The 21,079-nt window shown below is 44.4% G+C and overlaps 1 protein-coding gene across 2 annotated transcripts in view; it reads right to left on the bottom strand.

Moving 5' to 3' along the window:
- Positions 1 to 21,079, bottom strand: part of cemip2 (cell migration inducing hyaluronidase 2) — a 76,632-nt gene that overhangs the window by 35,563 nt on the left and 19,990 nt on the right. For both annotated transcript variants that reach the window (XM_078395251.1, XM_078395255.1), the window contains exons 3-8: positions 20,163 to 20,303; positions 17,228 to 17,786; positions 11,543 to 11,712; positions 8,718 to 8,906; positions 2,840 to 3,009; positions 313 to 522 (exon numbers count right to left, since the gene is read on the bottom strand). In XM_078395251.1, coding sequence (XP_078251377.1) covers positions 313 to 522; positions 2,840 to 3,009; positions 8,718 to 8,906; positions 11,543 to 11,712; positions 17,228 to 17,786; positions 20,163 to 20,303 — 1,439 coding nt within the window. The remainder of the gene's footprint in view (positions 1 to 312; positions 523 to 2,839; positions 3,010 to 8,717; positions 8,907 to 11,542; positions 11,713 to 17,227; positions 17,787 to 20,162; positions 20,304 to 21,079) is intronic.

Raw genomic sequence — 21,079 nt, 5'->3', positions numbered from 1 at the left:
AAATGTTTCCTCATTGTCAATAATAAATCTAAGATGGCCATTGGTGAATTCAACTATAGATTCAGTAAAAAATTATTTATCCATGGATTGTAATTTGCCCCCAGAGGGAGTTGTGAAGATGAATAACACACAAGCATTCCAAGGGAAGGTGGATAAATGCACAAAGAGGGGGATCCTTTGAGGTGAGATAAGAGGGTGGACGGTGTGTAAACAATTAGTTGGACCACTCAAGCCAAATAGCCAATTCATTCAAAATGTTGCGTCATTCCAAATAAAATAAACTTTCCAAACCAACTGGGAAGAGAAACTTACCAACAAGCCATTGGTTGCATGAACTGTCACACATCTGGAGAAGCAATGGTGGATTGCAAGGCTGTCCAGATAGGTTGGCAATGAGTAGCCACCAAGTTTATCCACGTCCCCACAGAGGTGAAAGTGCACAGGGTAACTGCCCATCACCTGTTGACCCATATGTACCAGCTCCACATTGGAGAGATGGACAGAGGTGAAGTTCTTCAAAATCTACAAAGATGGAAAGGAAATGATAAAGCTAGTTTTCTGATGAAAAATGAACTGAAAAAATAATTCTTCTCAATGTCTCTGAAGACTTGCTTTATTGGATATAGTTTGAATTCATAACCCTAATCATCTTGAAATTGTTTACTGGATCATAAATTGACAACAAGGGTTTCAAAGGGTGCCATCAACAACTGATACTCCTCAATGCAGGAAATGGGGGCTTGATGGTCGGTACCAGTGGGTCAAAGGGCCCATTACAATTCTGAACAACTATGATTCAATGAATTCCTAATACTCATTGATGCTGACTTAATTCCTCAGCCAAATGTTATAATAGTTCCACTCCCTTTCATTCTTTATGAGGATGTTGCCAGGGCTTGAGGGCCGGAGCTATAGGGATAGGTTAAACAGGCCAGGACTCCACTCCTTGGAGCGCAGGAGAATGAAGGGTGATCTTATAGAGGTGTACGAAATCATGAAAGGAACAGATCGGGTAGACGCCCGGAGTTTCTTGCCCAATGTTGGGGAATCGAGAACCAGAGGGCTTAGGTTTAAGGTGAAGGGGAAAGATTTAATAGGAATCAGACAGGTAATCTTTTCACACAAAGGGTGGTGGGTGCATGGAACGATCCTGCCAGAGGAGGTAGTTCAGACAGGGATTTTTGCAGTGCTTAAGAAACATTTAGACAGGTACATGTATAGGACAGGTTTAGAGGGATATGGGCCAAATGGAAGCAGGTGGGTCGAGTGCAGATGGGACATGTTGGTCAGTGTGGGCAAGTTTGGTCAATGCCCTGTTTCCACACTATATGACTTAAAACGTAGGGGGAAAATAAAGTAAGATTAGTTAAATGGTGGCATTTGATGGTTGGCATGCACTTAGAGGGCTGAAGGACAACCCTCCATGTTGCATGACTCCACACCCAGTTTCCTAATTTGTGTATTATTAACCTAACTCAATCAATCAATACTTTATTACAGACTCAAGGTCCAGATAAAAAACAAGACATTACATATAATAAACATACAGAAGCACAATAACTTACATACAAAAGCACAGTAAGTTATCATATCATCATATCATATCATATATATACAGCCGGAAACAGGCCTTTTCGGCCCACCAAGTCCGTGCCGCCCAGCGATCCCCACACATTAACACTATCCTACACCCACTAGGGACAATTTTTTTACATTTACCCAGCCAATTAACCTACATACCTGTAGTTACTAACAAATTACTAACAAAAGCACAATAAATTACAAACAAGCATCAGCCATCAATGATCAACAACGAGACAACTATACCAATGTCTCCACAACTGTGATTGGTAGCATGTAGCATGTAGTACTAAACCTTATTAGTGATAATGTCAAGATGATCTCATTTTCAGAGTCATTAATTCGGCAAATAAATTTATACATTAAATTTCTTAGCACGGCCTGTAGGGTGTTAACTCCTGCAGCCACAAGCATTTCACTTGCACTGCACCATCTAGGTCTCTTAAGTAATATCCTCATGACATCATTAAAAGCTACCCGAAGACTCTGTAAGCTAGCTTTTTTATTGTTTGACCACAAGTGTGCAGTGTAGAGTGGTGTACAGTATGCTCTGAACAGGGACATCTTCACCCCATCTGATAAGCACACAAGGGAAAAGGATCTGAGCATGGAGGGATATGACAATGACTGATGAAAAAGCACAGATATGGAGCACAAACAACAGCACAAAGAAGCTGAAGAGTCTAAACAATTCTCCCAGAACAGTCTGATTTTGTCAGCACCTCCTGCAGAAACAGCATAGAAGGGTACTAAGGCAGCACGGTAGCGCAGCGGTAGAGTTGCTGCTTTACAGCGAATGCAGCGCCGGAGACTCAGGTTCGATCCTGTCTACGGGTGCTGCACTGTAAGGAGTTTGTACGTTCTCCCCGTGACCTGCGTGGGTTTTCTCCGAGATCTTCGGTTTCCTCCCACACTCCAAAGACGTACAGGTATGTAGGTTAATTGGCTGGGTAAATGTAAAAATTGTCCCTAGTGGGTGTAGGATAGTGTTAATGTGCGGGGATCGCTGGGCGGCACGAAACATGGTGGGCCGAAAAGGCCTGTTTCCGGCTGTATATATATGATATGATATGATAAATCAGAGAGATGGAATGAACTCTATAATCCTTTCAATGGCAAAGATTTTTTTTAAACGTGTTCAACTCTTCATAGATGTTCGTCATTTCCTTAAATTGACTAAAGATAAAGATTTGAATTAAAACATCTGCTGTAGATATGCAATAAAATCAACTGGACGACAGGCAAACTTCAGACTCACCTTCAAATGGCCTCCAAATGTATCGTGCTTAAAGAACTGGCACCAGTTGTCCCCGTAGCAGGAATCCTCCATCTCCCCCTCAATGACGATGTTCCTCGTCAGCATTCCCACCTCCGCCCTCATGTCTATCCCATCCATGATTTCCCCCACATGCAGGAACTGAGCCTTTCCTAAAACAAGAGATAGTGGAGAGGAGGAAGTGAATAGAAGGAAGGATCTATGTGTTGCCAGACAGAGCTCAAGTCAAGCATAAAAACACCTGCAAGGGTTAAATGTGCTGAATGGCCTGATTTAACTATATATGTTACTGCCGACCTTTAATCATAATTCAATCTAAACAATTTAAACTTATGTCCAAGATATTAGGTCACTGATTTTAATTCATGCTCTGTGATACATCCAATTCGCACTTGGATCAGGTGTGTTATATTATTGCTGCATTGTTAGCAACTGCCAGGAAAATCAACTAAAAACGAAGAAGAAAAAAATCCAGATGCTGGAAACTGGGAAATGCAACAAAAAACATTTTCTTTCTGCAGATGCTGCCTGACCTGCTGAATGGTGTTGTGGGAAATGTATTATCCAGCAATATAATGGAACTGGTCCTGGGAACTGGTCCCGGGAAACTGCGAGAGTAATCCGATCATAGGCAGCTTCTCAATATTCTCTTGTAAAGTATCAACAGTAGAAGGAGACACAAAAAACTGCAGATGCTGGAATCTTGAGCAAAACAAAAAAAAGTGCTTCAGACATAAGGCTCCCGACCCTAACTGGTGTCCGCTCGGCAACTAGATATATCACTAGGATCAAGGAAAAATGCTCATTTTAATACCCAAATCCTATACTTCACAAGCCTCCCAATCCAACAGAGAGACCTTGTCCTCACGCCATTGTTAAAGTAGAAGGGTTACCCCTGTCATAAGCCACATTGTAATCATGACCATTGCTGCTTGTGGGAGCTTGCAGTGTGTGAGCAGACTGCTGCATTACAAAACTGACAGCACACCAATAAGTATTTCATTGGCTGCAAAGCACTTCAGTCTCCCATGAACTGTGCTTTGAAATGCAAATCTATCTGTCCATCTTCTGGACTGCTGTAGTCAGGAAGGACAACGGCAGGGACCATCTCAAAGCGGCTTCAATGCTGTCGCTCAAGCTGTTGATTATAAACTCTGTAAACTCCATTTGAAAAGCCCAAACATATCCAGAACAGAACAGCTATTTTACATCAACCACGAAGACAAGGCTGATTTTTTTAGCTTTGCATTTCCTCCCCCACTCTGTCCTCCCACTCCTCAAATCCTGAGTTTAGTCTTTTTAATAACATACTGGCAGTTTTGCAGCTACTGTTGAACACATTAAAATTGGACCAACGTTGAATGCAGAGAATTTTTATTCATTTTGAAAGGTAGCAATAGTTCAATATTTATTATCCATTGATAGGAACTATAACGATTCCCACTTGTCAAAGTGTTGCTTTCAGCAGCAGTGTTCTGGGCTCAGCCCTGTGCCCGTAGCAATGCACAAGATTGCCTTTTACTTCTAACACCTGGTTATGCTGGAAAAGCTGTTGACTCCACACCGCCTTCCCCGGCACTCTCACTGTCCCTGCTGATCAACAACTGCCTTCTGTTTTCAGGGGAACACCACTGCCTCCCACAATGAACACGTTTCCTCCTCCTTTTAATCAGGTCCTTTGCATCACTTGCCTCACAGGAGAATGGGTGCAAGTCAAGGGTAAAGTATGTGGAGGAAGGAACTGCAGATGCTGATTTACACCGAAGATAGGCACAAAATGTTGGAGTAACTCAGCAGGACAGGAAGCATCTCTGGATAGAAGGAATCTCTGGATATAATTCATTCTATCCAGAGATGCTGCCAGTCCCGCAGAGTTACTCAAGCATTTTGTGCCTATCTACAGTTTATACATAATGGGCACAGTAGACCACTCAGCCCCTCCAACCGCCTGCCAATCAATGAGATCACGCCTGATCTGCAAGCTATATACCTTTTCTTTCACCATCTCCATAAATACTTCTAGTTTACACTCCCCCCTTCACATCTTGAAAATTTCCACCAAACCCCTCTTAAAGCCCAGGAAGTTCAACTCCAGTTTGCATACCCTCGCCTTGCTGTGATGGTGCTGTTTCACAGCTAAAGAGCTGTGCACAAATTTCCTGCCATTGCAACAGCTGTGAAGCAAGTATGACATTGAGCCAACAGTGCTTAACTACAAGTGGAACAAGTTAACCTTCTGGTCTCTTGGCCACATGAGCTTAAACAGATGCCTTTGCAATGGATCAAGTGCACCCTCCAGTTCAGTCCAAACCAGCAGCAGTTACCGCCTCACCAAAGTCTGCCAGGTATCTAGTGGGAGAGTCTAGGACTAGAGGTCGTAGCTTTAGAATTAAAGGACGTTGTTTTAGGAAGGAGGAATTCTTTAGTCCGAGAGTGATGAATCTGTGGAATTCTTTGCCACAGATGGCTGTGGAGGCCATCAGTGGATATATTGAAGGCAGAGATAGATAGATTCTTGAGTATTACAGGTGTCAGAGGTTATGGGGAGAATGCTGGAGAATGGGGTTAGGAGGGAGAGATAGATCAGCCATGATTGAATGGCAGAGTAGACTTGATGGGCCGAATGGCCGAATCACTTATGATCTTTGCAAAATGCAAAATGCACCATTTTTTCCACTTCAAGAACATGCTAAGATTCTTCATTCTTGAAATGCTTTTGCAAGCTGGAGAGAACCCCAGTGCAACTGAATACTTTGGCCTGGATTTCGTAGTCATGGAGATGTTGGGATTAACTGGCATTTCCCTACATCACTGTGTCACTGGCGGCAACCTCGGAGTATTTGTGGTGCTCAGATTAACACCAAAAACCTTGAGTTCACAGTTTGAGCTCTCATGCCGGGAAATCAAGGAAAATTATACAACATCCAAATTTCTGCATTCTGTGAACCAGTCCCTTTGTATACTCTCCTGCAAATTTATTATACAATATCTAATTCAGCTTTATAGTTTTAGAAGCCAAAATTACTGCTCAAACTATCACGCCCTAAAGTAACACTTCTGCATATGTGCACAACCATTGCCTGACCCGCTGAGTTACTCCATCATTTTGTGCTATGTATCTCATGGTTTGCAACCTGGGATCATTCTACGCTGCGATTGGCTGCTCAGCATGCTTGGTGATACACAGTTGTGAGATGCCTTGGATCCCACTTATGTAATTTCCAAGCAGCCACCAGGCTGACCATCGTGGTTAACAGCCAGCACCATCACTTCACCACTGACAATAAACTCCAGATAATCTTTTTGTACTTGTCATATACAAGGTGGCACAGTGGCGCAGGTGGTAGAGATGTTGCCAGAGACCCGGGTTCAATCTTGACCTCGGGTGCTATCTCCATGGAGTTTCACTGTTCTCCCTGTGACTGCATGAGTTTTCTCCAGGTGCTCCAGTTTCCTCCCACATTCCAAAGACATGCAGGTTTGTAGGTTAATTGGCACCTGTAAATTGCTCCTATTGGGTCGGGCATGGATGTGAAAATGGGATAACAGAGCTAGTGCGAACGGGTGATCGATGGTCAGGGTTGACTCGATGGGCAGAAGGGCCCATTTTCATGCTGTATCTTTCAATATACAGTTAAAAAAAAATTTAACCAGTCCTCTATCTGGTGTTATTTGCAATAGATTGAATCACACAAAATAGCTTGCATAGAATGTTATTTGCACAAGTGTTGAAAAAGGTCTCCATTGATAAACTAGGGCCATGGTAACTCGGGTGTTAAATTACTAGACTAGTAATCCTGAGACCTGGTCTAATCTAAAGATCTAAATTAAAATCCTAATAAAAACAATTCCAGGCAACTAATGTTACACACAAGCAAACAAATATTGACTACATGTCACATAGATGATGAAATTAAGTTCCTGTTTAGTTTCTTGCTCCATCACCCACCCATAATCTATCAAGATACAGTTGCCCAGTGGTTAAAGCATTGTATATTTAACCCAGGGACCTGAACTAATGATCTGGAAATGCAAGTTCAAATCCAACCATGGCAGCTGGGAATTTAAACTAAGTTATTGAAAGAGAAAACTGCTATTAGAAACTTGACATTAAACGTTCAGCTGTTTTATTGATATCAATTGCTAATGGTCACACATGGTTGATTCTTAACACTGAACTAGTCCTTAAAGGATAGCTAATAAATTGTGACCTTGCCAGCCATTGCAGACACATTACTGCTCTATCAAAGTTTCAAATGCCTTAAAACAGTAGGACGTTTGCTGCCCAAGAGACTGCACACGCTGCAATCTGAAGTAAAAAACAAATTGCTGGAGGAACGCAGACAGACGTTTTTTGGGTTTTCACCCAAATTTCACATGCCATGAATCAATCCCTTTGTAAAATAACCTGCAAACTTTATTATACAATGTCTTATTCAGCTTTTTATAATCTTCCAAGCCAAAATTACTGCCCGGCAAACCTTCAAGCCCTACATTAACACTTCTACATATGTGCATGACTATTGGCTGCCATTAACATTTCGGAATACATTAAAAATATCTGGTGCATTTCTGCTTTAATCCTATGTATATGTTCCAGTCTTTACCAGCACACTTTATAATGTTTAAAATGTTGTGTAAGGATCTCCTGACCTTGCCAATAAGATATTGATTGCCACGTTTGGAATGTGCTTTCGTATTCAAGTCAACGCTGAGACCATCGATAATAATTTGAGTTTTTGTGTTTATCAGCTCTCTTTTTCCTTGGTCAATAAGATATGTCCTCCATCACTGGGCCTGGGATTAAACTTGGTGTCTTTTTCTTTTCAAGAACTTTATGTAGTTTTAGTTTATAATTTAGAGATTCACCATATATACAGGCCCTTCAGCTTGCACCGACCAACCATACACTAGTTCTAACCTAAACACTAGAGAGAATTTATAGAAGCCAATTAACCTACAAACATGCACGTGTTTGTATTGTGAGATGAAACCGGAGCACCTGGAAAACATCCACGCAATCACAGGGAGAACGTACAAACTCCATACAGCCAGCAGCCGGAGTGAAGATCAAATCCGGGTCACTGGCACTCTACGGAAGCAACGTTATGCCTCGCCATTGTGGTTGTGGGAAGAGGAGAAGGAAGCATTTAATCAGAACAATCACGTGTGGGCTATGCTCGACAGACCAGGCAGTGCACAGTGGCAAAGCAGTTAGTGCTCCTGCCCACAGCTCCAGAAATCTGGGTGCAATCCTGACCTCGGGCACAGTCCGTGTGGAATTGGCACAATCTCTCCATGCTGGATAGATTTCCCCTGGGTGCTCCTATTTCTCCCCACACAGATTAATTGGCCAACGTCAATTTATCCCCATGTGTAGATGGGTGGTAGGAAAATTGCGGGAGAGTTGACAGGCAAAAGATATGAGAGGGGGAGGGGAAAACAGGATTGACGGAATTGGTTGAAGAGCCCACATTGATTCAGCAGGCTGAACAAGCCATAGGTGAACTATTTAGTTTAAGGACACAGCATGAAAACAGGCCCTTCAGCCCACCATGTCCACACCATGTTCAGCCCACCATGTCCACACCAGACCAATTGATCAACCGTTCTCATTAGTTCCATGTAATCCCACTTTTGCATCCACTCCTTACACATTAGGGCCAATTTACAGAGGCCAATTAACCTACAAACCTGCATGTCTCTGGGATGTGGAAGAAAACCGGAACACCCGGAGGAATCCCTCAGATCAGGTTGGACCAGGGTCTCTGGCCCTGTGGGGCAGCAACTCTACCAACTACACCGCCCATTTCTTTCTTGCCTCTTCGCTTCAGCGATGCCGGTTGCCTCTTCCACCTACCTGTGACCATGATCTGCCGAGATGTGCACTCCGGGCAACGAAGAACGGTAAACTCCTCGGCCTGGTGCATGGAGTAGTCAGTACTGGCCACCACAAGCCGGTCACCCGTCGCCCAGCCTTGCACCTCATCCAACAGTTCCAACACCAAGCCCTCAGATACATTCACCTGGAACTCAGCCTGCGGAATCCCTATAAACATAGAGGGAAGGAGGAAAAGAACAAGGGAGACAAAGGGTGAGGCACAAATGTAGTTTAGTTTATTGTCACGTGACAAGCTACAGTGAAAAGTTTTTTAGTTGCGTGCTATCCCGTCAGCAGAAAGACTATACATGATCACAATCAAGCCGCCCACAGTGTACAGATACAGGATAATATTGAGTTCAGAATAAAGTCCAGAAAAGTCTGAAGATGGTCTGAGGGTCTCCAACAAAAATCAAAACTATTTGGTATTTTCCTTTGCTTTAACATTGCGGGAATTAAAAAGCGAGACAAATGGTCTTGGAATCTTGAGCAAAGAACAGTGTTGATGAAGGATCAGGCTGAAGAAGAGTTCCAACAGGAAACATCGTCTATCCATCCATCCCCTCCACAGATGCTGCCTGACCTGCTGAGTTCCTCCAGCACTTTGTTCTTTGCCTGAGATACATAGCAGTTTTGAATGAACTATTCATTCGTACAAATTTACAACGCATTATTGTGACCAATAACAAAGAGGAAATACTCAGCTGAAACCGAGCACGAGATGGTCCATGAGTGGATCGTGCTCTTGATCCAACCACCCTGTACATCCTCCTATTCCTTTCCTCCACCGTATTTATCCAGCTGTCTCTTAAATCCATTGCTGCTATTCACTTCTTCACTCCCAGTGCTCTCGTCACTTCCACATTTCCGTTACTCTCTCGTTCATTTCATGGGAGCTGAATTAGAACATTCAGTCCATCAAGCCTACTCCACTATTCAATCATGGCTGATCTATCTTTCCCCAACAACCCCATTCTCCCACCTTCTCCCCATCTGTGACTATGAATTTCACAGATTCACCATCCTCTGACTAAAGAAATTGTTCCTCATCTCCTTCCTAAATACATCCTTTTATTCTGAGGCAGTGCCCTCTGGTCCTAGACTATCCAACTAGTGTAAACATCCTCTCCACATTCACTCTGTCCAGGCCTTTCACTATTCGATAGGTTTCAATGAGGTTCTAAACTCCAGTGAGTACAGGTCCTCAGCCATCAAATGCTCATCATATTCTCTGGGGACACTTCTCCTGGATCCCTTTCACAGTTCTGAGGTCTTCTGTGGGGGCAGCACGGTGGCACAACAGTAGAGTTGCTGCCTTACAGCACCAGACCCGGGTTCGACACAGGTTTGTGGGTTAATTGGGTTCGAGAAATTGTAAATTGTTCCTAATGTGTAGGATAGTGCTAGTGTATGGGGTGATCGCTGGTTAAAGTGGACTCTGTGTTTCCACGCTGTACCTCTAAAGTCTAAAGTAACCACTGTAAATTACCCCTTAGTGGATAGAAGAGTATTCGAATCTGTGGAGAATTGGTGAGAATTAATATTGCATTCCGGTAGGATTAGTGTAAATGGGTGATTGATGGTTGGCACGGACTCCACGGGCCAAAAGGCCTGTTTCATCATGCTCTATCCCTTTGACATTACTCAGAGTCCTGTGGCTACACGGTGCTTGTCTTTAGATGTTAAACTGAAGCAATGTCTGACCTATCAAGGGAATTAAAAAATCCCAGGACACAATTTTGAAAAGAACAGGAGAACCTCTCTGCCCATGTCCAAGACTCAGTACTCAACCCTCAGTCAAGACTCCTTTAAACCCAGGTGAGTGATCCGGCCAATACCACTTTGCTGCCCTTGGGAGCCCCGTGTGCACGACTGGTAGTTGCATGTCCTAAGTTACAATTGCTGCACCACATCACTAGCTGTAAGATGCTGCAGCCACTCTACTATGGGAGTGAAAGGTGTGACAAAAATCCATCTGCTTTCATCCCACAGAGTTAACATACACTTGTAGGGACGTTGGAAGAGAGAAGACCGGGTCTCGACCCGAAACGTCACCCATTCCTTCTCTCCAGAGATACTGCCTGTCCCGCTGAGTTACTCCAGCATTTTATGTCTATCTTCAATGTAAACTAGCGTCTGCAGTTCTTTCCTACACACGGCCTCATTTGTGTCATGGCCTGGGTAGATTGCCAGACTTTGAGCCAATAAGAGATGGCAGAAACAGATGCTCCACCACCCATATTGCTGTAATAAATCCGCTTGACTAATCCCCTTTCTGCTACCTCCTCCTTCTTCCCGGGAGTAAAGTGGCTGTAATGCAACAGTGAAGAGCAAAGTCAAGGACTTCAAGAGTTATCGAGTAAGCTCATGGAAATAGGCAGACAAGATAATTCCACCGCCTACAGGCTCCCTTCTGGCTCATGCAGGGTGGTGATCTCTGGTCCTCCACTGCTGCTGGGTGTAGATCCTGGAACCCTCTACACAACAGCGCCACGAGAACACCTGCCTTGTTGTACGGATTGTGGACGATCAAAATGGCAGCTCATCAACTCCTTCTCAATGACCCATCACACAGTAACAATTACGGTCGGCCTTGTGACCAACAAATTCCACAAGCAGTTTTTTTATCCTTGCAAGTTCAGGCTCTTGGGTGTTACAATAGATGATCGAAATAGTTTTGTTTAAACTGAGTGAAGAACAGAAATTAGAAAACAAAATAGCAAAAACAAAACCAAGTCATGCACAATTCACATGCACACATCTTGAGCAAAACGTTGCAGGCCAAATGATCAAATGTTGGGCACCTTTCTTCCACTGACTCGAGGCAGATACTGCAAACCTCACTCCATCCACCGTCACAAACTCCTTGCGGGCTTTGGCTTTGCCTCCTGTATCGTGGTTCTCATAGTCTCGCACGGATTCGTCACAAGACATGTTACCAGCACCAATCACACCCACCAGAGCCCACGCTTGCCTGCACAGAAAAGAAAGTTACAAAGGAATCATCTGCTCAGATTATTAGCCAGCAGCACTCTCTTAACATCTGCCAAACGGAGCGAGTAATTGAAATTTGCCATTGAACAAACTGAGCATAATGCAGTGCCGAGGGAGAACTGCACTGTTGGTGGCACTGTCTTTTGGCCGAGGTGTTAATTTGAGTCCCATCCGTTTAAAAAGTCCTGTGGCACAATTTCAAAGATGGGAAGTGGAGTTTCACAGGTTCCCTGGAGACATTCTTTATTCCTTAATCAAATGCACAGTAAAATAAGAAACAGATGATTTGGTCATTATCGCACTGAAGTTCGTGGGAGGTCGCTGGGCACAAACTGACTACTATAGTTCCACATTCCAATAATGAACACGTTTCAAAACGCATTTAACATTCTGTAAAGTGTGTACAGTGTCTGGGTGGGGAAAGGTGCTATGGAAATGCAGGTCTCTCTTCACTGGCAGTTGTCACGTTAACTACAATTAACACCAAAACCTCAATAATCAATGAGTTGATGTTACAACACTCCCTTAAAGGATATCAACTTACCAACCACCCTCATTGCAGGACAGAGAAGATTCAAGATGCTACCTGGTGCTAATAATACACAAGACCCCTCACCATTCGTTTGAACACGAGATGGTATATACGAGCACAAACAATCCCACCTTATCAAAATACTCCTTAAAAATAAATGTACTAAATCATTTGAGGAAAGGTTTAATTAAGTATATTTTCCAAGACATTTATGAGCATAATTCTTGCCTTTATGAATTTAGAAGCAGTGCAGAAGGCATTGCTGAAACAGAAATTGTACTTGTCAGGAAGACTTAATATAATGCAGACCAAGAGTGCAGTGCTGGGTCGCTTGTCCTGATACAGGGTTTCGAGCCAAAACATTGACCATCATTTTGCCTCCGCAGATGCTGCTCAATATGCTGAGCTCTTTCTGAGCAGTTTACATGATTTTCTTTACTGGCCATGGCTTTTTCTCCAGAAATGAAAGACTGAGAGGTAGATTGAGAAGTTTTTTAAATTCTAAAAGGTGAGAATGTAGGTAGAAGTGTAGAAACTATTCCCATTGTGAGGGAAACTAAATCGGGAGCCATACATACAAGTGAGTTGGTATAAATCCAATGTGGAATTTAAAGCAAATGTCTTTACCCCCTGCCTTAAGAAACAGCTGCTAGAAAGGAATGTGAAAAGTAGGGCCAGAAATGACCTTGATGAGCTGATTTGTCTCCCTGTGCTCCTATCTATTATGTGCCTGAGTCCAGGTCACAGAAGTCCTTTTGCTTCTGTGACCTGATTGAGATAGGTGGAGTAAAGGCTGAGGAGGAGCTACAATACACTGCTCAGCAGCTATCTAGTTTGACAGAGACAGACATTAAATGCTGGAGTAACTCAGGGGGACTGGAATGTGGAACTTGCTTCCACATAGGAAGGCAGGGGATAAAGGCAGGGATAAAGACTTTTGGAAGGGGATAAAGACTAAGGCTAGAATGTGGAACTTGCTTCCACATAGTGGTGGAGAAGGCAGGAACAGGGTACTGATTGAGAAAGATCAGCCATGATCACATTGAATGGTGGTGCTGGCTTGAAGGGCCGAATGGCCTCCTCCTGCACCTATTGTCTATAGTAGTCACAAAAAATAGAAGCAATGAATTTAAGGGAAAACTTGATAAATACCAAGGAGAACGAGAAGGAAAGCTGTAAGACAAGATGAAGGTGGATGGGAGGGAGCTTGGATGGAGGAGAAACTGGCTTAACATATGATGAGTGTCTGATGGCACTGGACCTGTACTCACTGGAGTTTAAAAGGATGAATCGAAACTTACCGAATACTGAAAGGCCTAGATAGAGTGAATGTGGAAAGGATGTTTCCCCTCGTGGGAGAATCTAGGACCAGAGGCCACAGCCTCAGAAAAAAAGGATGTACCTTTACAAGGAGTTGAGAAGGCATTTCTTTAGTCAGTGGGTGGTGAATCTGTGGAACTCATTGCCACGAACAGCAGTGGAAGCCACGTCAATGGATGTTTAATAAGATTCTTGATTAGTACAGGTTTTAGGGGTTATCATATCATATCATATCATATATATACAGCCGGAAACAGGCCTTTTCGGCCCTCCAAGTCCGCGCCGCCCAGCGATCCCCGCACATTAACACTATCCTACACCCACTAGGGACAATTTTTACAATTTTTACATTTACCCAGCTAATTAACCTACATACCTGTACGTCTTTGGAGTGTGGGAGGAAACCGAAGATCTCGGAGAAAACCCACGCAGGTCACGGGGAGAACGTACAAACTCCTTACAGTGCAGCACCCGTAGTCAGGATCGAACCTGAGTCTCCGGCGCTGCATTCGCTGTAAAGCAGCAACTCTACCGCTGCGCTACCGTGCCGCCACGGGTTATTATGCGAGGGTGGGAGAATAGGGTTAAGAGGGAGGGATGGAGCAGCCATGGGCAAAGGCAGAATGGACTTGATGGGCCGAAATGCCTAATCCTGCTTCGCGAATAATTAGCATTGCCTAGCAGTGCTTAATTGTCTATTTATGGGCTGTAAATGTTGTGCAATTCATCAATTGGTCACTTGATGGCACTGCAGAGTTAGTTGCTCCAATTCCAGTTTAAAACCTCCATGTCTGTACACGTCGTAGGTAATTTCCCCATTCCTACATAAATATCATCTCAAAGAACTAAATAGTGCAGAGAGATAGTAATGGAGTAGGCCAGGCAGATCAGAACTCAAACTAAACAGCAAATGAATTCTTTGCACTGTGTACTTTGGCATCTTCTCAGTACAGCAGCCTCAATGTTATTTTGGATGTAGACTCTTCCTGGCATTCATACCAGACACTGCAACACTGCTCCTTTAACGTTTGCTTGCCCTGAATCACATTGCCTAGCCAGAGGTGATCTGTTGACAGCCCTGATTTGTCTTGCTTTATCCTCGCTTCCATTTTTTCTCCCTTCCCACCCCCCCTCCCCCCCACTCTCCCTACTACAATCAGTCTGAAGTAGGGTCCTGACCCGAAACATCACTTGTCCATTTTCTGCAGAGATGCTGCCTGTTCCTCTGAGTTACTGCAGCATTCAGTGTCTATCTCTGTCAAGCCAGAAGGCTGCTGAGCAGTGTAATGAAGCTCCTCCTCAGCCTTTACCCCACCTGTCTCAATCAGGTCTCAGAAGCAAAAGGACCTGGACTTGGGCACGTAATAATAGAAAGGAGCACAGGGAGACAAATCAGCTCAAGGTCATTTCTGGCCCTACTTTTCAACATTCCTCTCTGGCAACTGTCTCTTAAGGCAGGGGATTTGAAATCACAGGCCACAAATAGTGTAGAAATTGGCAACTTGACAATTAACATGGAATTAGAAGGCTGAAGGGATTGCTTCTGTGCTGTATGACTCTAAGTTGCAGTTGTCAGAATATGGAGACGGTAAATTGAGACATACGACTCAGGGCGCCACTTCTACCTGCGAGTCAGAGTTTGAAAGCGCGCAGCACCAAACCCAGGAAGAGCTTCTTCTCTGTTACCAGGCTTCTGAACAGTCCTTCCATAAGCTAGTGTACCGTCCGATGGAACTGATGTGCTACAATGCTAAGGATTATTTTCTGCATACTGTATCTTTTCCTTTGCTATGTCTATTGTACTGGATTTTGACTTGATTGCATTTGATACATGGATACTCTGATCTATTTGGATATGCATGCTAAACAAAGCTTGTCACTGAACCTCGATACACATGACAATAATAAACTTAAACCTATCGGGCCAAATCTCACTGTGGAGATTCACATTGACCAAGCAAACAGTACAATACAATACAATATATCTTTATTGTCATTGTACAGGGGTACAACGAGATTGGGAATGCACCTCCCATACGATGCAATAAATCAATTAGCTAATCAGTATTAATTTAAACAACCCAATGAAACAAATTAGAACAGTTTTAAAACAGAATAAAGTGCAAGTAGATCTGTGCCGGTTCACTGTGCGATGTGACCATCCGGCTCAGCAGGACCGGTTCATAGCAGCTATGGCCCTGGGGATGAAGCTGTTCCTGTGTCTGGAGGTGCGGGCGTAGAAGTCCCTGAATAGATGCACCGACCGGTACATTGCTGAGGGAGAGCAGCATTGTTGGAAGGGACATCGTTTGGAGATAATAGACCGTTTCCCTATCTACTCGCACATGTGGATCTGAGGCACAGTCTGAAGAGCTTGCAACTAATGCCTTGCCCGTCTGTCTCCCTGGTGATATTTTTCTCCTCAAGCACCATTTGTGGAAATGCAAGAAGAGACTGGAGATGGTGGAATGGAGGAAGTGTTGGAGGAACTCAGCAGATCAAGCAGCATCTGTGAAGTAAAATGGACACACAGTGTTTTGCAACGAGACCCTTCATATTAATGGAGAAGGGAAAACGCGAGGTAGGGGCAGGACAAAAACTGGCAAGTGATAGGCGAGTACAGATGAGGGGGCATGATTGGCAGACGAGTGACAATAGACAATAGGTGCAGGAGTAGGCCATTCAGCCCTTCGAGCCAGCACCGCCATTCAATGCGATCATGGCTGATCACTCTCAATCAGTACCCCGTTCCTGCCTTCTCCCCATACCCCCTCACTCCGCTATCCTTAAGAGCTCTATCCAGCTCTCTCTTGAAAGCATCCAACGAACTGGCCTCCACTGCCTTCTGAGGCAGAGAATTCCACACCTTCACCACTCTCTGACTGAAAAAGTTCTTCCTCATCTCCGTTCTAAATGGCCTACCTCTTATTCTTAAACTGTGGCCCCTTGTTCTGGACTCCCCCAACATTGGGAACATGTTTCCTGCCTCTAATGTGTCCAATCCCCTAATTATCTTATATGTTTCAATAAGATCCCCCCTCATCCTTCTAAATTCCAGCAATGGCAATTATTCGGCCAGCGTCTTGAGACTGCAGCAGCTTTTGGAGCCTTTTGCTTTCGTTGGCAAAGTCGTGTGAGTGGATAGAGTAACAAAGGCTAGAGGTGAAATGGAGACAAAGGGGTGTTGGATAAGGAAGGGAGGAGTGAATTGTAAAGGCAGAGGGAGCCTTATGGTCAGAAAGAAGGGATAAAAGAGAAATGGGGGAGCTGAGATAAGGAGGGATGGGAGGTGAATGGAAAGTGGGAAATGGAAAAGAGTGGCAGGGTACTAGGAAGAAGGTGTGCGTACTGAGGGAGGGGTGGGGGGAAATGACAAGGGCAAATGAGGGAGGAAACCAGAACACCTGGGAAACCCAATGGTGTGACAGGGAGAAGGTATAAACGCCACACAGACAGCACCCAAAGTCAGGATTGATCCCAGGTCTCCAGATCTGTGAGGTAGCAGCTCTACTCACTGTGTCATTCCGGGGAAAATAAATAAAATTAAAAGCTTTTAATAATAACGATTGCATTCTCAATGCAAAGTCCTAAAATTAGCTTTAAAGTTTATTTTGCAAGAAAGATCAATTCAGCTGTATCTCACCTGTAACTCAAGTCCTGAACGAGTCCACTACCGAGCAACTCCTGAATGGTGTCCTTTGTCAGTTGAAGGAGATTCTTGGCAGCAGAGTCCCTCACAGCAATGGCAATTATTCGTCCAGCGTCTTGAGACTGCAGCAGCTTTTGGAGCCTTTTGCTTTCGTTGGCAAAGTCGTGTGTGTCAAACCGGTCTGCCAGCAGCACCTGCCCAGTGTCCTGGTCAACTACACGTACATTCAAGCCCCGGGTGACCGGCCTCTCAATGTACGACCCAAACTCCAGACCAGAGGGTGGCAGGGTCTTGGCCAGAAGCGTCCAGGATGTTTTGACGGCTCCGTGGAGTTCCAGCGTGCCGCCAGAGTCTACCCCGAGGAACTTCCTGCCGAAGCTCGGCAACCATTCGCCCTCGTTGGATCGGCCACGTAACGTGATGGTGGCTCGAGATTTATAGCGGCACTTCTCGGCTCCGATGTGAAGCTCCCCTCCATCCTTCACCAAGATGTAGCTGCACTTCAGGGAGATGTTTTTGGAACCATCAGCGCTGTCGGCAAAGACTAACACTCCTGCGCAATGACACAAAGAGACATCCCTCAGACAGGTTAAAACCCAAAGCCGTTCGAGCCGGGGGAGATTGAAGACCATCGACTCCGAGGACAGAGAAGAGGCAGAGCAAAGAGTCCCTCACTCTCAAGGGAGATAGCAACAGGAGATCATTCACCCCTTTGAGCTCATTCCACCACTCATGCAGACAGCGGCCAATTTAAACCTCACTTCGCATGTCCCCCTTACTCGTTGTCAGCTCTTTCCACTGACCCCCAGCATTGGCAACATTTCCAAAACTGAAGGGCAAGGGAAGAGAAGGGTCCCACTGCCCTTTATGTGGTGAAGTATTCCTGACAACACCAGTGAACTGCCCAGCTCCAGCTTCAAGATTTTGCCCCTCATTGTGCATTGTCCTACTCTCCCACCAGAGACAGGTTTCTCTCCCCCGAGCCCATCAGATCCTTTTATCATGTTAAACATCTCTGGATAAGCAAAGTTTAATCTTCTGCATCAAATAGTTTAGATTGTGGAACTTAGCCTGCTATGGGGAAATATTTCTGCTTAAAATCCAACATCAGGCAGTGTTGCAGATTTAGAAATCGCAGATTTTAAAACAGAATTCTTTGGTTACTTTAAGGAAGAAATTACTAAATGCAAGGAGGGTAGGATTACAGACTGTGCGTTCATGTTTATTTTATTCAGCTGATCGGGATATTCATATCATATCATCATATATATACAGCCGGAAACAGGCCTTTTCGGCCCTCCAAGTCCATGCCGCCCAGTGATCCCCGTACATTAACACTATCCTACACCCACTAGGGACAATTTTTACATTTACCCAGCCAATTAACCTACATACCTGTACGTCTTTGGAGTGTGGGAGGAAACCGAAGATCTCGGAGAAAACCCACGCAGGTCACGGAGAGAACGTACAAACTCCTTACAGTGCAGCACCCGTAGTCAGGATCGAACCTGAGTCTCCGGTGCTGCATTCGCTGTAAAGCAGCAACTCTACCGCTGCGCTACCGTGCCGCTGTTGTGGCCAATTATTGATCGGGACCAACTAAACCGATTGACTTGCTGGAATATTTCAGGTTCCAGCATCACAAGTCAAGTAAACAACAGGTTTCTTTCCCTGCCAACTAGATTTTTCTTCAAGAAAATTATATTCTCATGGCTTCACACTCGCCTTTTTATTTCATTATTTAAAGTCTTAGTGAAATGGTGCAATTTGAACTCGCATCTCGAGATCATTAGCCCAGTCGTCGAGATTACTTCTCCGGCTACTTCGCCACTTTGCCATTAAGGTTGCAAAGAAGACTTGCCTACTTTGTGGAACACACATCTAACTACAGTGTGTACATAGAATATAGAACAGTGCAGTGCAGGAACAGACCCTTCTGCTTTCCATGCCTGACAAACTAATCTTCCTGTGTGTGTGATCCATATCCCTCCATAAGTTTAAAGCTTCCCAAACACAGCATGTTCCAGCCACCCTTCACTTTGTGTGTAAAAATATGCACATCTCCTTTAAACGTTTTACCTCTGACCTTAAACTGCGCCCTTTAGTCACTGATTAACTTTTCCACTCTGACTGACTACTCTATCTACGCCTCTCATAATTTTATATATTTCTATTGGGTCTCCCCTCAACCTCAGGCTTTCCAGAGAAAACAATTCAAGTTTGTCCAATCTCACCTTCCTAACCCCCCCTCTAATCCAGTGTGTAAGAAGGAACCGCAGATGCTGATTTAAACCGAAGATAGACACAAAAAGCTGGAGTAACTCAGCGGGGCAGGCAGTATCTCTGGAGATGCTGCCTGTCCCCGCTGAGTTACTCCAGCTTTTTGTGTCTACCCTCTAATCCAGGCAGTATTCCGGTAAGCCTCTTCTGCATCTTCTCCAAAGCCTCCACATCCTTACTGTAATGAAATGACCAGAACAGCACCCCAAGTGTGGCCTAACCAAAGTATTTTAAAGCTGCAACCAGTCTTCCTGATTCTTACACTCAATTCCTTGACCGACAGAGGCAAGAGTACCATGCACCGTCCTACTCTACTTACTTATTTTGCTACTTTCAGGGGACTACGGACTTGGAGCCCATGAAAGTGGGGGAGATGCAGAGGAGAGACACTGAGGAGGCAGAAAGAGAAGCAATGCTAGTTAAAGAGGTAAGGCTGAAATATCTTAACAGTTGGTATGCGAAGAGGGGCCGTGTAGCAAGCGGCAGGAAGTCAGAAACGCTGAAGACTTTGGGGATAGATGCACAGGTTATTTGTTGCTTGAGGGGTTTCGTGCTCACCCCTGAATCAGAAGGTTTGGGGCCATGTCCCGCAGTAGAGAACTGATTGCAAAAACAGGCCTAAACTTAAAGAATGCATTTGCCATCTCACCTCCTTGCTGAATGATAATGGAATGAACAGTGGCTGATGAAACCAGTCTGAACCAATCGCCCTTTCCGATGACAACTCTCCTCTGTTCGTTATGTCCTGGATCCCAATTTGAAAATCCCAGCTGGTGATCGGGACAGTTCTCTGAAATATTACAGCAAATAATTCACATCAGTCACCAACTGTGAAAAGTTCTCTGTCGGGACAGCACAGTCCCAGGACTTAGCACCTTAAAGACCTCTTCCTTTTATAAAACCCTGACAGGTTGGGACAGAGTAAATAAAGGAAAATTGCTTCAATCAGCTGGAGTGGTGTGGATCGATGGCACCGGGTGAGAGTCAGAGGAGATTCTCCCTTTGGAAATAAATGTGGCGACTTGTTTCGAGCTGCAATGTGCGAGATGAAAGGGTGGTGACAGCAGCATTTAGAAAGGGAAATTGGATAATTAGCTGAAAAGGAGAAAATTACAGGTCTTTGAGGGAAAGAGCATTGGGTTAGGTCTCATTCCAAAGAGCTATCACAGGCACAAGGGGCCAAATAGCCTTATTTGCCGCTTGGTCTTTCTCAGACTCTAGAAGCGATGATGCAATTGCAAATCAGAAGATGGCCATGCGTGCCATTGCCTTCATACTATCCCTTAGCCAGCCTGGCATTTATCCGGGGAAAATTTAATGGTGTTCTGAATTTTCTGCTTTGCCACTCATTTATGCAGCAAGTTTCAAATCCTTACCCCTCCTCAGCCCCTTCCCCGGGAATCCTTCATCTTGAAAATGACCCGCGGATATTGATATTTGATTTGTCCAATATTTTCAGCATTCTACCATTGATCTTGGAAATAGAGAATAAGCAATGCAGGAGGCTATTCAGCCCATCAAGCCCATGCTAGTTCTATCAAAGAGCACTCCAGTTGGTCCCATTCC

This window comes from Rhinoraja longicauda, chromosome 3 (assembly GCF_053455715.1).
Source record: "Rhinoraja longicauda isolate Sanriku21f chromosome 3, sRhiLon1.1, whole genome shotgun sequence".
Classification (NCBI taxonomy): Eukaryota; Metazoa; Chordata; class Chondrichthyes; order Rajiformes; family Arhynchobatidae; genus Rhinoraja; species Rhinoraja longicauda.
Note: the sequence above shows the minus strand (reverse complement) of the source record. Positions and strands in the feature narration are given on the sequence as shown.